The sequence below is a fragment of the Physeter macrocephalus genome, chromosome 6 (assembly GCF_002837175.3).
Source record: "Physeter macrocephalus isolate SW-GA chromosome 6, ASM283717v5, whole genome shotgun sequence".
NCBI lineage: Eukaryota > Metazoa > Chordata > Mammalia > Artiodactyla > Physeteridae > Physeter > Physeter macrocephalus.
In genome coordinates this window covers 53,997,634-54,011,780 of record NC_041219.1, presented here as the reverse complement: position 1 = coordinate 54,011,780, position 14,147 = coordinate 53,997,634, and the positions used below count along the sequence as shown (strand labels likewise).

At 52.0% G+C, this 14,147-nt stretch overlaps 1 protein-coding gene across 1 annotated transcript in view; it reads right to left on the bottom strand.

Moving 5' to 3' along the window:
* The window catches only part of CACNA2D4 (calcium voltage-gated channel auxiliary subunit alpha2delta 4), a 101,747-nt gene that overhangs the window by 55,388 nt on the left and 32,212 nt on the right, over positions 1 to 14,147 (bottom strand). The window contains exons 18-20 of the mRNA XM_024128972.1: positions 13,612 to 13,686; positions 10,096 to 10,182; positions 9,525 to 9,596 (exon numbers count right to left, since the gene is read on the bottom strand). Coding sequence (XP_023984740.1) covers positions 9,525 to 9,596; positions 10,096 to 10,182; positions 13,612 to 13,686 — 234 coding nt within the window. The remainder of the gene's footprint in view (positions 1 to 9,524; positions 9,597 to 10,095; positions 10,183 to 13,611; positions 13,687 to 14,147) is intronic.

The following is a 14,147-nucleotide window of genomic DNA, read 5'->3' as shown; positions in this document are numbered from 1 at the left end:
CTTCCCACCTGACGCCTCCTGCTCCTCCACCACTTCTCACATCCCCCCAACCCCGCCCCCTCACATCTCCTCTCAGTGACGCCACAGGCAGATCCCCTCTCACCAGCACGCTGCAGCCCCTGGGGGAGTCCCTGACTGCAGGGCCACGGGCCAGACCTGCGATGTCCCATATGGGGCCACAAGCCACCACATGTGCGACTCAGGAATAGAAGTTTCAAACTTTAGTCAATGTCAGTTAACTAGAGAGCCTGGGTGGCTGGTAGTCCCTGTGCTGGGCAGCAACTGTGGTTCAGGTGGGACCAGAGAAGGCTGCCGGCTGGAGCTCACACCTGTACGAGCCACCTGCACGCCCCGCCTACAGCCACCCCGGCTCTGGAGTCCAGACCCCTCGGGCCACGGTGCCCTTGACACTGCTCTTTCCTTTCAAAGCTGCCATTTTTAGGTTTAGTTGAATTTGCGCAAGTCAGGGCATGGGGAGGAGGGCACAGTGGCTAAGGACGGGCAAGGGCATCGGACAGACCTGGTCTAAGCCAAGCCGGCCACTCACGGGCTGTGTGCGCTTGGGTAAGTGACGTCAGCCGGGCATCGCAGTTCTTGCTTGTAAGTCAGGAGTAAGGAGAGCATCCCCTGCATAGGCCACTGGGAGGTGGTGAGGATGTTTTCAGCGGGCCGGTACGGGAAGAGCAGCGTTCACTCCGGGCTCCGAAGCCCTGCGGGCTGTGCCGTCCGCAGGCACAGAGGACGCTTCTGGGAAAGCTACACACTGTACTGGGCTCGGGAGCTGTTCTTATTCCCTTCACCTCTTTCTGGCTTTTTTACTTCCATGTTGGAAACTGGAGTAAGATGTTGCAGGGAACATGGCGGGAGAAGGTGACACAAAGTTTTGCTTCTATAGGAAACCAGCTGTGGACCAAACCCAAAAGATCAGTTCCCAGCACGGGCCTCATCCTCCATGACGCCCTCCTGCCCCCGCTGCTTCGGGCAGACCTTCTTGCAGTTGGGGGAGGCCCTGGGAGCTATGGGGCAGCTGGGGCCCAGCGAGGGTGGAGGTGGGCTCCAAGTGCGGCCGGCTTGAGTCTGGAACTGGAGAGCATTTAAAAATTGTTTGCCTCCTCTCTCTCTTTATTTTTAATGGAAGAAAACGGTGAAATGCACACATCTAAGTGTGTCATTCCATCAGTTTGATAAATGTACACAGCCATGTAATTACCTCCGTGGTGGAGGTGCAGAATGCTTGCACCCCCCCGCGATCTCTTCGCTTCCTTCGGTTTCAATCCCTGCACCTTCCGTGGGCGCGCTCCGTTCTGAGCTCCATCCCCGCAGGTTAGGTGCCCCTGTTTTCCCGTCACACACCCTTTTGTGTCAGTTTCTTCTGCTCAACGTAATGTCCTTAAGACCCATCCGTGCTGCTGAGTGTGTCAGCAGTGTGTTCCTTCCCTCTGCCAAGTAGTAAGTACTCCAGGGTGGACACACCACGGTTTGCTTCTATGCTCACCCCTGGGTGGTCATCTGGGGTGTTTCCAGTTTGGGGCTATTATGACTAGAGCTGCTGTGAACGTTCTTCTTGCGGACGTGTGTTCTCATTTCTCTTGGTGAATACCAGGAACGGAATCGCTGGGTCATACGGGGAATTATGTTTGCCGTTATAAAACACTGCCAATTTCCCAGTTATTTTATTGTACTTTCACTAGCAATGTACGAGTTCCAGTTTCTGCACATCTTTGCCAGAATCTGGTGTTCCCAGTCTTTTAAATTTTAGCCATCATAGAGGGTATGAAAGGAGTTTTAATTTGCCTCTTCCTGCTGACTAAAGTTGCTGAGCAGCTTTCTGTGGGCTCGTGGGTCAGGTCTGTTTCTTCACTCGTGAAGTGTCTGCTCAAGTATTCTGCCCATTTTTGTTGGGTTGTTAGTCTTTTTGTTAATGATTCGGAGACGTTCTTTAGAGTCTGGACACGGCCTGTGCCTTGCTTTTTCATTGTCTTAATTGTGCCTTTCAATGAAGTTCAATTTATCAAACGTCAGTTAATGTTTAGTGCTTTGGGGGTGTTCTGTCTGAGAAGTCTTTGCACAACCTCAGGTGGTGAGGACCCTCAGTTACATTTCCTCGTAGGAGGCGCTTTCAGTTTTGGCGTTTACATCGAGAGCTACAGCACATCTCAAATAGTGTTGCGTACAGTGTGAGTGCGTCTCAACGTTTATTTTTTTCCTACGTTTATTCAGTTGTCCCAGCACCATTTGTTGAAAAGATTTTCCTTTCTACATTGATTCGCCAAAGTGCCTTTACTGAAAATCCACTGATGACCTGTGAGTTTATTTCTGGAGTCTCTATTCCATCCCATCAATCCATTGGTCTACTCGTATGTCAATACCATCCTGCTTGGTTACTGCAGCTTTGCGGTAAATTTTGAAATCACGTAGTGTGAATCATCCACATCTGTTCTTTTTCTCAAGACAGTTATGACCATTTTAGGTCCTTTGCCTATTCATATAAATTTTAGAATCACCATCTTCTGTGTCTAGAAGAAGTCTGTTCATCTTTTTATTGGGACTGTGTTGGATCTATAGATCAATCTGGGGAGAATGGACATCTTAGAAGTATTGATCTTACAACCCATACGCATGGTTGTATCTTTCTATTTATTTAATTTTTTTCTTTGACACGTTTTCTGCAGTGTTATGTGGTTTTCAACGTAGAGGTTGTATATGGCTCTGTTAAATTGGTTCCTAAGTATTTTATATTGTTTTATGCTATTGAAGTTGGAACTTAAAAATAATTTCATTTTCCAAATGTTTGCTCCTATATATAAAAATACAATTGATGTTTATAATATTGACTTTGTATTCTGCGAACTTTTGCTCAATTACCTGTTAGTTCCAGCGGTTGTTTTGCAGATTCTTGGGATTTTCTACGTAAACAATCATCTTACTGTGAACAAAGAGAGTTTTACTTCTTCCTTTCTGATTTTTGTGCCTTTTATTTTGTTTCTTTGCCTTATTTGCAAAGATAGGTCCTGGAAGGTCCAGTGCAGTGTTAACAGAAGTGGTGAAACCAGATACCCTTACCTTGTTCACAACCTTAGGGAGAAAGTGTTCAATCTTTCATCATTAAAAGTGAGCTTTTTCACAGATGCCTTTTAGCAGATTGAGGAAGTTTCCTTCTGTTCCCAGTTAAATTTTGTCAGATGCTCTTTCAGTATCAATTGGGATGACCATGTGGTGTCTTCCTTTAATCTGTTCACGTAAGGGGATAACTCCACTGTGCGCGGTTGTTGCCGTATATCTTACAAGTTACAAACCCTACAATACAATGTCAACATTTTTGCTTTAAACAGTTGTCTTTTTGAGAAGTTAAAAAATGAATGAAGTTTTAACTTCACCCATGTATTTACCATTTCCAATGCTGTTCATTTCCTTGTGTTGATCTGAGTTTCCATCTGTGTCATTTTTCTTCTGCCTGAAGAATTCCTCAAGCATTTCTCCTAGTGATGAACTCTCATCTCTTTTATCTGAATCTGTCTTCATTTCACCTCTTTTTGGAAGGATATTTCCTCTATATGAGGAAATCTGGGTTGACAGTTTTTTCTTTTGGTATTTAAAAACATTATGTTATTGTTTTTGATGAGAAGTCAGCCATCATTCGTATTATTGTTTTCCCCTATTATTGTTTTCCTCTAGCTTTTAAATAAGATTTTCCCAGGAATTCCCTGGTGGCACAGTGGTTAGGAATCCGCCTGCCAATGCAGGGGACACGGGTTCGAGCCCTGGCCCGGGAAGATCCCACATGCCGCGGAGCAACTAAGCCCGTGTGCCACAACTACTGAGCCTGTGCTCTAGAGCCTGCGTGTCACAGCTACTGAAGCCCACGCACCTAGAGCCCGTGCTCCGTAACGAGAGAGGCCACCACAGTGAGAAGCCCTCGCGCTGCAACAAAGAGCAGCTCCCACTCGCCGCAACTAGAGAAAAGCTCGTGCGCAGCAACGAAGACACGACGTAGCCAAAAATAAATAAATAAGTAAATAGATTGATTTTTTAAAAAAGATTTTCCCTTATCTTTGATTCACAGCAGGTAGACTATGGTGTGTTTAGGTGTGGATTTTTTTTTTTTTTTTTAATTCTGCTTGGTTTTGCTGAGAATCTTGCATCTATTGGTCGATGTTTTTCACTAAACTCAGGACATTTGGGGCATTAGCTTTTCAAATACTTTTTTCTGTTCCATCCCTTCTCCTTCCTTCTGGGACTCTAAGGACGTATGTTAGACCACTTGATATTACCCCACAGGTAACTGAGGAATAATTTTTAAAAAACTTTTCTTTCTGTTCTTTACATTGGATAATTTCTATTTGTCTGCACATTCACTGGCCTTTTCCCCTCCAATCTGCTGTTAATTCCATCCTGTAGAAACTTCCTTTCAGATGTTGTACTCTTCAGTTTTAGAATTTCCACTTGCTTCTTGTGCTGGTTTTACACTGTGTCAAATCAGCTAAGCTGGAATTACATGTTTTTCAGACTCACTTCCCTGTATGGTTCCAAATTAGGGCTGGCCAGATGAGGAGTCTGCATGAGATTTGTAAGGGAGAGCAAAGCCGCGGCCGCGTTCCACACTGAGGTGGGTACAGCACTTCGGGCCCTGCGGCAGCTCTCACTCTGCTCTGCTGGCTTCCCTTCTTGGGATGGGCAGCTGCCACTGGACCTCGTCCTGCAGCCTCTCTGAGATCTGAGCCTGTGAGCGTGCAGGCCCAGGTGAAGGGCACGAGCTCCTTCTGAAGGCCCCACATCCTTGTGGCTGGAGACAGTGAGAGAAAGATGCTGGTTTCAGTTCGTCCTCACGGGTTCCGCTTTGTTCTTGCTTTCTCCCACATCTCATCCAGTTTTCCTTCCCAATCGCGGGCCCTGCCAACCTACGATGACTTCAAGCTCATGACTAGAGGCAGAGACACCTGCCTTCCGTAGACATTTTTACCAGCTCCCGCCGTTTCATTAGGTCTACCCCCTACAGTAAAACCCTAAATTCATATCACTTGTAGTCGTTCTGCTTCTTTGATTAAACCCTAAACATTTCTCTGCTGAGGTTCTCCATCTGTTCACTCACGATGACCACCTTTTCTTTTAATTCCTTGTGCATATTTATCATATCTGCTTGAAAGTCCTTTCTTCTAATTTCAATAGCTGGGTCATCTATGGATCACATATAAGACTGCCTTTTCTCTTAACTCTTTGGTAAGAAAGGAAACATCATCTTGTTTCTTCATGTGTCTGATAACGTTTGTCTACTGGCTATTGTGGAGAATAGGTTGCAGACACTCAGCCTTCCTCCAGGGAGTGCTGATTTCTATTTTACTCAGCAGATAAATGACTGGTGACCACCTTGAGCTTGCAGAGACTTGGATTGCACTTTCGTTAGGGTGGGTCTGTTTCAACTTTGTCTTTAGGTCTAGGGTGAGTCCCCTGGTCTTGGGACATAGTCTTTCCTCCCAGGGTGTAGTTCTCCTGTGCTTTCAAAGGACATTCTGAGGTGTTCACTGAGCCTCTTACCCTGGTGTGACTCCCAACTTTCCCCACGAGCACAGGAAGCAGTGAAGTCCCTTCTCTGACTTTCAGCTCTCCAGCTGTTGCCTAGAGTCTCCCTGGAGATGTGTAGCTTCAAGGTCAGTCAGGAATTTGAGAGGAACGTGCATACATAGGTTAGGGCCGGCCCACCTGTGGGACCCTCATTTCCGGGGTATCTCCCCTCATTTTAGGACACTCTGGGAGCCCAAGTTCTGTTCTCTGACACTTCAAGATGATAACAACAGATTTCTGCTTGAATGCTAGCTGTTCCATTCCAAATGGACTGGGGTATGCCCTTTGGGGAAAGAGCCATATAAGCGTACATCTCACCCAGTGTACCTCTCTTGATTCAAGGGTTGAAGTCTCCTTAGCTCTGTTTCTGACTCTGCTTTGGGTCACTTTCAAGTGTCTGTGAATGTCTGTGCGTTTTTTTATATTTTGTCCAGATTTCTAATTATCCACGGGAAGGTTAGTCTAATGCAAGCTACTCCCTTATGGTTAGAATCAGAGCTTCGAGATCATCTTTTAAGGATGAAGCAAAAGGAAGCCAGAAGGGGGGGTGGTTCCTGAATCCTGTTAACAGGAAGAGAGCTGGAGAGGTTTGGGAGATGGGAGCAAAGAGGTGTCAGACAGTCTCCTCCTCTAATCGACTGCCTCCCTTTGCTGGAGAAAGAGAGAGAGAGGGGGGGGCGAAATGCCAAATGAGCTAGGCAGTAGGTGCTTTAGAACAGTGCTTCTCAAAATTAATGTTCATATAAATCTCCTGGGGTTCTTTTAAACTGCAGCATCTGATTCAGTAGATCTGGGGTGGGGCCAGAGAATCTGTACTTCGAACAAGCTTCCACATGAAGCTGATGCTGTGAGCACATGTTAAAGAGGTCCAGGGAAAGAGAGCCTTCACAGAGAAAGAGGGGACTGAGTGGAGCCCTAAAGAGTAAATATAATAGAGGAGAGAGAGAGAGAGAGAGAGAGAGAGGGGGAGAGGGAGAGGGAGAGAGAGAGAGAGAGAGAGAGTGTGTGTGTGTGCGCGTGTGTGTGTGTGCGTGTGCGTGTGCGTGTGAGGCGGGGGTGCCCCGGAACACTCTAACCCCATCTCCCTGAAGCCGGCGCACAGGGGTTAGAAGGCAGTGGAGGAACGTGGGGTGAAGCTGCCCTCAGAGCCCTGCGGGCTGCTGGCAGGTGTGTGGACACACGCGCCTGAGTGAGCAGGGTCCCTGGAACAACCCAAAGGCTGGTAAAGACACTGCGTCTGCCTGCCTCTCTCCCTCCCCCACTGCTAATTATTTGCTCCAAACTGTCAAAACAACATAAGAATGAGCAAAAGGGTCCCTGGGATCCTTTGTTTTTCTGGTTTGTTCTTTTAAACGTTTCCCAGGATATCCGATGAGGATGTTACTGATGGCTTAGAAATCATGACACGTGCTGCCGGTCCACATTTTGGGGCAAAGAGCCTCTACTATGAAAGCAGCAGATAGGAGGCCTGCAGGCCGAAGTGGGCTCCTCACAAGTTGGAGACCCTAGATAGTGGGCCAGATCGTGTTTCTAACATTTTTGGAATGAGTTGCACACATCTGACAGCATGGATTCCCAGCCGAATCCTTCCGAGGGGCCCCCACTCCGCAGCCTGCCGTGGCTCCCAGGCTCCCCAGCACTGAGGCTTGTCTGCTTCTCTCATTTACCTTCCTGAACTCGGCTTATCTGGCCCCGCAGGTGTCTGAGCCTGTGTGTCCTGCTCTAACCGTGCTGGGTTGCTACCACTGTCCTCAGTAGCACCAGCGTAGTTGCCTGTCTGGAGTTTAGGGGAGATGGAGAGAGGTCTGAATTAATCCCTGGGAAATAAGGACGCACGCAAAATCCCCTGGAGAAAATGACCGAGCAGGCTATGGCCTGCAGGGCGAAGTGTCCCGCCCACACGGGCAGGCACAGTAGCTTCCGGGCATGTGAGGAACGATTGATTAAAGAGGGCTGAGTCATGATGTAAGGGGTGGAGGGAGAGGAGGAGACTGTGAATTTAAAGATGGGACAGCAAGGCATCTCTAAAGAGACTCGGGAAACCTGTGAGTCTGGAGAGTGAGCGAAGAAGTCAGGGCCTGTCCTACAGGAGGGCCTTGCACAGCTGTGGTCGGGAGCGTGTGGTCAGAATCAGACCCAAACACACAGGCTTGGACATTGATCATCTACGTCAGGGGTCCCCAAGCCCTGCGCCGCGGACCAGTACCGGCCCATGGCCCGTTGGGAACCGGGCTGCACGGCAGGAGGTGGGTGGCAGGCGGGCGGGTGAGCGAAGCCTCATCTGCAGTACCCCTCGCGCCCCGTCGCTCGCATTACCGCCTGAACCATCCTCCTCCCGCCCCGATCCGGGGAAAAATTTTCTGCCACGAAACCGGTCCCCGGCGTAAAAAGGGTTGGGGGCCGCTGGTCTACGTCACCCTGGGCAAGTTTTTCCTTTCTGCATTTCCTCGTCGGTAAAATGGGGATAGGGCAGGACGTACATCACAGGGTTGTGGGAAGTGAGTGAAGGCTTAGGAAGTGCTTAGTCCAGCTTCTAACAAACGTGAGCTGGCATCGTCACGATGACTCGCGGCAGCGGAGGTAAGGCGTGAGCACGATGTGCTGGGAGACGTCCGCCACGGTCACGGCCACGGTCAGCAAGCGTCACCCCATTCCTTCATGTCGGAGCACCACGTGCCAGGAAGCCTTCGTCAAATTGCAAATTTTACCTGGACGGTTTATCAACAGCAACGAACACATTTTGCAGGGATGGACAGCAGTTTCAGGAGACGTTCAGACTGCCTGGATCTGGTTCGGACCATCCCTCGGTCGCTTTGAGAAGCGTGAAGGCCACATGAGGACACAGCACCGGGAGCAAAGAACGGAGCACGAACCACAGCCCTTCCTGAGCTGGTCCGAGTTAGACCTCGCCCTGTGCGTGGAACTCACACTGTAGCCTGGAAACAGGTCCCACCCGACGTGCTCTGGCAGCGCCGGGTGGGTGCGAGCTCCCTGGTGCCCGTGAGCAGGAGTCTGGGTGAGATAAGGGCGGAGGCGCGTGGAAGAAACCTCTGCCTTTTCGGATCAAGAGAAGGACCTGCCGGGCCTGGTGGGACATCAGGGATGTTGCCCAGCCTGCCCGAGGGAGGCCCCTCTCAGCCCGGAGCTTATAAACAGCAGGCAGATGCCGCAGAAATGAGACGTGTCCCAGTGAAAACCAGCGCATGCATCTAAAAGGAATGCAGAGTTGCTTTCCTTCCCAGCGCTCTCCTGTTGGGTTTCCACGGAGGTCCGTGTTTGTGGAAGAGCTTGGGTCTGATTGCTGCTAGCCGTGCCCGCGTTCTCTCCGCAGAGGCCGACGGGTAGCGTGAGGGGATGCGGAGGTGGCCGTGAGGGAGGAGGTGACGGGTGCAAATATGTCAAGGGACAAAGCCCCGTCAGTGCAAACGCAGTGGGAGCTTCTCAACGAGAAGAGGAAGTGGTCTTTTGTAAGCGATGTGCGGGTCTGTGAGGACAGGATTGGCATCGCTGAGGGGACCTGTCCTCATTATCTGTGGTTGCTGTGGGTGGAAATCGCTCTACGGAGCAGCAGTTATTTTCAACCTCTTCCCATATAACATGTTTTACAAGAGCCGCTAACAATTGGCAAAATTAACTGTCACTTTCCCCCTTTCCACCATAAACAACAAAAGGGCCAGATGGCAGGCAGCGTAAGGCAGAAGGAAGGCTTGCGAAGGGCTGGGCTGGCCACTGCCTCGCTCTGCGGCCCCGAGAACCAGGCCCTGGAGAGCGGTCGCTCCCCGGCCGGCGCTCCATGGGGCCGATGCCCGCTGGGCCGGGCCCCCCACTAGGGCCCTCCAGGCTCCAGCACGCTCTCAAGGCTTTAGCTCGAATTCAGCCAGGTCCTTTGTCCCCACCGCCAACCCCAGTTAACCACGACGCCGCGTCCTGGGAGCAGACCCCGGCCTTCCCCTCGAGCGCCTTACCCCTCTGTCCAGCGGAACCTTCACGTCCATGGAGAGAGACCCTGTCTCCCTGTTGATCATGGCTGTTCTCAGCTTCAGGGGAAAAGAGAATAGAATTAGCGATAGAATCGATGATAGAACCTCGGCTCACACCGGATCATGGAGGCAATGGGCGCTGGCTTGGAGGTGACCCCCTGGGGACACGCTGCGTTTTCCCCTTTCTCCTGCAAGCAGGGTACAGGTGGGAATATAGACCTGCTGCCAGGTTCCCTTTAGCTGGAATTCTGGAATTCACTCACAGGACGCTCCCAGTGGGCTGATGGGCGACAGAACACAGTGGCCGAGCCCTGAGACACAAGTTTTCCAACGCCCAGGCCAGCCTAAAACGCCCTCATGCCCAAACTCCGTGGCTCACAGACGTGTGCGCCTTCAGCCCCAGAGGAGGAGACTGATCCCTCTGCGGATGGTCGGAGGACTGCCCGTTAGAGGCGCTGCTTCCGCTTTGGGCCAAGGGAGTGGGCTGAGCTCAGCGCCTGTGGCCCCGGGACCCGCTGTCCGGCCAACAGACCCCCCCTCCCGGCCGCGCACTCACGGTTCCGGCCAGGTCCCCCTGCTCCACTTCCGAGAGGTCCACGCTGTTGTAGTTGGGCTTGGGCTTCAGTTTCCTCCCCTCTCTGTACTGAGTGGGCCAGTCAGGGGGAGAGACAGGAGGTTAACACAAGCCCCAGCCCTTCCAGAAAGCCTGTCTGGTGCAGTCATAACCCAGAGAACCTCAGCGATTCCTCGTGGCCGTCCGGGCCACGTTGCCCCCAAGGCAGAGCGGCCCTTGCCAACATCTGAGTCACGTGGTCTCCTGGCCTCGGGGAGAGTATCTCACACACCAAGGAGCTCCCATCGTGAGTACGCTTGTCCTAGTTTTGGACTCTCGTTGTTAGAAAGCTCTTCCTCGTGCAGAGCTGAAATCTGCCTCCTTGTGACTTTACCCGTGGGTCCTAGGCCTCTCCCTGGGGCTACACAGAGAGCTTCCACCCGACAACCCCGAGGGTTTTCAGGGCTGCTCGTCACTGCTAAGATGTCACCTCCCCAAGCTAAACGTTCCCGGTTTGCAGATGCCTCAGCTTCCTCTGATTCTCTTCTGTTTTGTCAATGTCACTCTCGAAGCAGAGTGCCTGGGACAGTCGCTATTTCAGATGGGGTCTGACCAGCGTGGGGTGGGGTGTGACCCGTGCAGAACAAAACATCGTACGGCTCTGACCTCTGCCTCTGATTCTGCTAATCCAGGACAGCCACCTTGCCCGACAGGTCAAACCGAGTTTTCAGCCCATTAGATTCCCTTGACCTTCCTCGTGATGCACTGTTAAATCACAGCTTTACCATCTTATGCTTGGGCATCGAGTATTTTGCACAACTTTCCATGCATTCCTAATATATTTCATCATCTTAGTTTCAGCCCATTGTTTTAGAAGAATACTTTCTGAATACTAATTTTCTCCCTTCAGGTATTAGCCATACCTTCCAGACCTCATGGCATCTCCTTCTGTGTTTTCATCTTGTTGATAGAATTTTTTTGTGTGCAGTTTATTTATTTATTTATTTTAAAATTTTTGGCCGCGTTGGGTCTTCATTGCTGCGCGTGGGCTTTCTCTAGTTGCGGCGAGCGGAGGCTACTCTTGGTTGTGGTGCGCGGGCTTCTCATTGTGGTGATTTCTCTTGTGTTGTGGAGCACGGGCTCTAGGCACGCAGGCTTCAGTAGCTGTGGCTCACGGGCTCTAGAGCGCAGGCTCCGTAGTTGTGGTGCACGGGCTTAGCTGCTCTGTGGCATGTGGGATCTTCCCGGGCTGGGGCTCGAACCCGTGTCCCCTGCATTGGCAGGCGGATTCTTAACCACTGTGCCACCAGGGAAGTCCTTGTTGATAGAATTTTTTTTTTTTTTTTTTTTTTTTGTGGTATGCTGGCCTTCCTCTGTTGTGGCCTCTCCCGTTGGCATGTGGGATCCTCCCAAAGCGGGGCGCGAACCCGGTTCCCCTGCATCAGCAGGCGGATGCGCAACCACTGCGCCACCAGGGAAGCCCGATAGAATTTTTGAGTGAGACAGAGCCAAGGACAGACAGATTCTGCAGCGCCCAGTAAAGCCCTCCATCCAGCTTGACAGGACCATTCATCAATGTTCTTTGAGTGTTATCATCTTCTGGCCCTGACTTCTCTCTCTCTGACACCAAGAGAGATATCGTCAAGTCATCTGCTGTTAGGTCTGCAGCATTCCCCAGGTTTAATGTGGTGATAGATCAAAAAAGGAAAGAGGATAGTTTATGATCAGGGTCATTAGGAATTAAGCAGAGGGTCTCTATGTAGCAGCACGAGGTCCCCCCCACAGATGCCTGAATGGCTGAAGTCCCCCATCACTGTGTATCTTGCTCCAGCAAGTTTCCTCTTTTCTCAAAAAAGTGTCTCCAGTTTCTTGCCTGTGCTTGACTGATGTTCCCATTCTTGGCCTGTTGAAAGTCTATTCTCATGACAAGCAGCCCTGCCCTGCCCTCCTGTTCACGGGCTGTGCTGCTTTTGAGTAAGAAGCGAACCTCCTGGTTCATTGCCATCTCCTAATTCCTGAGGACACCTGAAAGGTCATCCTGGGCTCCTCTTAGGAAAACCGTCATTTCGTTTCCATTACTCATATGCTGGGCACTGACTGACATGGAAAGATTTCAGGCCAAAAGTATGGCTCTGGCCCCTCTTTTATCACTAGGCGTATCCTCTGTTATTCTTCTTTTTTAAACTCAACTATTCTTCTCCTCGACACCTATCACGAATGGATCGCTCTCTCCACAGGAGTCTCATGGTGTTGGCTTTGCTGTATGGGATGATGTTCTGCGTGGTATAGCTCTCTAATCGTTTCATTTGTGTAAGTCTGTTTCCTTAACTGGACCATGAGTACCTGTTGACGGCGCTCTCGGAGCACGATTAGGCCAGGCGTGCGATGGGCCCACAGTGCACACGCACTGGTCGCCGGAGACCTTATATTCATCCACGCTACACAGATGCTGACAGACAGGTTTTGGACTGGTGCCCCTTAATTCTAAAGGGTCCACATTTTCGTTCTTTCCTTAACGAGTCATTTTCTTGGCCCTGGGGCTGCCCCCCACAGGACCCGCTGGTATAGGTCAGTGGGTTCAGATGCTTTGCTCAGCGGAGTCTGAACTGGGAGGAAGGAGTGGCCTCCAGTGCTCCTGACCTCTCTCAACTGCGAACCCCTAGCGTTTCCTGAAATAGCCCAATCAGTGCCTTTGGTCACTCAGCGCCTGTCTGACCCGAACGGACAGCAGCGTGGCTTAGGCTGGTCTCTCCGTGGCACCTGGGCAGGTAAGCGCTCGGAAGGGCGCCCTCAGTGCTGCTGTCCTCAGTGCCAAGCTTGACTCCAGAGGAGACCGGTGGAGGGGAAGGGTCGCGACGCCGCTGGGACCCCAACTCCCCTCCCCGCTTCCCAACAACCACCCTGGGAGGTGTGGCCACTACTGCCGAGGATGGAGGCCTCGGGGAGCCCCGCGGGACCCTTAGATAAAAGGCTGCTGCTTTCTCTCCTGGCCTCGGCTGCATCTGAACGCGGGTGAAAATGCCATGAGCCACCCCCGCACCGGCCTTGGGATGGAGGAAGCTGGGAGGGGGCAGGAGCCCTGGGGAACACACCCTCGGGGCAGCCTCAGCTCCGCTCCCCAGCTCTCGGGAGACGCCTCCCGCCATTTGCAGTGCTAACTCGGCACTCACAGCCTTCGGGGGGCCCCTGGCGACCTGGGGACACACGGTCGGGCTCCAAGACGGAGCGTGGGGTGACCGAGCGGGTGACAACGGGGAAGGGGGCGGTCCTCCAGGGACACCGCACACTCAGGACGGGCCCCCTGGAGCCTGGCCGCTACCAGTTCGTGTATTTCTGCCTTGCCTCTCCTGCTAGATCATAAACAGTCTGAAAACAGACACCATGACTTAATTTTTTTCTTGTAGTCCATCGGGTTCTTAAATGGAGCTGGATGCGCGTTCATTGTCTTAACTGTCTTTATGAACTACCCCCAAAGCCGGTCCGGTTAAGACCCCCAAGGCAAATAGGATCGGTACCTACCAGGGGTCGAAGGTCAGGATGTGAGAGGATGTAGCCATTGTTAGTGTTCAAAAAGGCGTAGCCGTGCACCCCGAGCTAGGAAGACGGGGATGGAGGGGTCAGAGGGTATTTGTGCGGGAGGACTGGGGGCGGGCAGGGGGCGGGGCCCCGGGCGGGAAGCCGGCCTCTCACAGCCCCGTGTCTCAGCCGAGAGTGTGAACCAGCTGGGCCGCTTCCAGCCGCTCACTCTGAATTCTGCTCCAGATGCTACAGCTGGCAGCGACCATATCAAGCCACGCCACCACCTGCCTCCTTCCCACCGCTGCTCTGGGGCTTTGATTACACAACCGCGCTCCTCCCCAGGTGGGGCTGCGCGGCGCGGCCGGAGGACCGGGGCGGGACAGAGGTGCCGAAGGCCACGGAGCACGTCGCAGCTGCTGGGACCGAGCGCCCCGGGGGCCCAAGTGTCGGTTCCCCGGCTCTGTGCCCAAACGTCGCTAAGGGCGGGATGGCCGGGGGTGGGATGTGGGGGGCAGGATGGGGGGATGTCTGGGGGT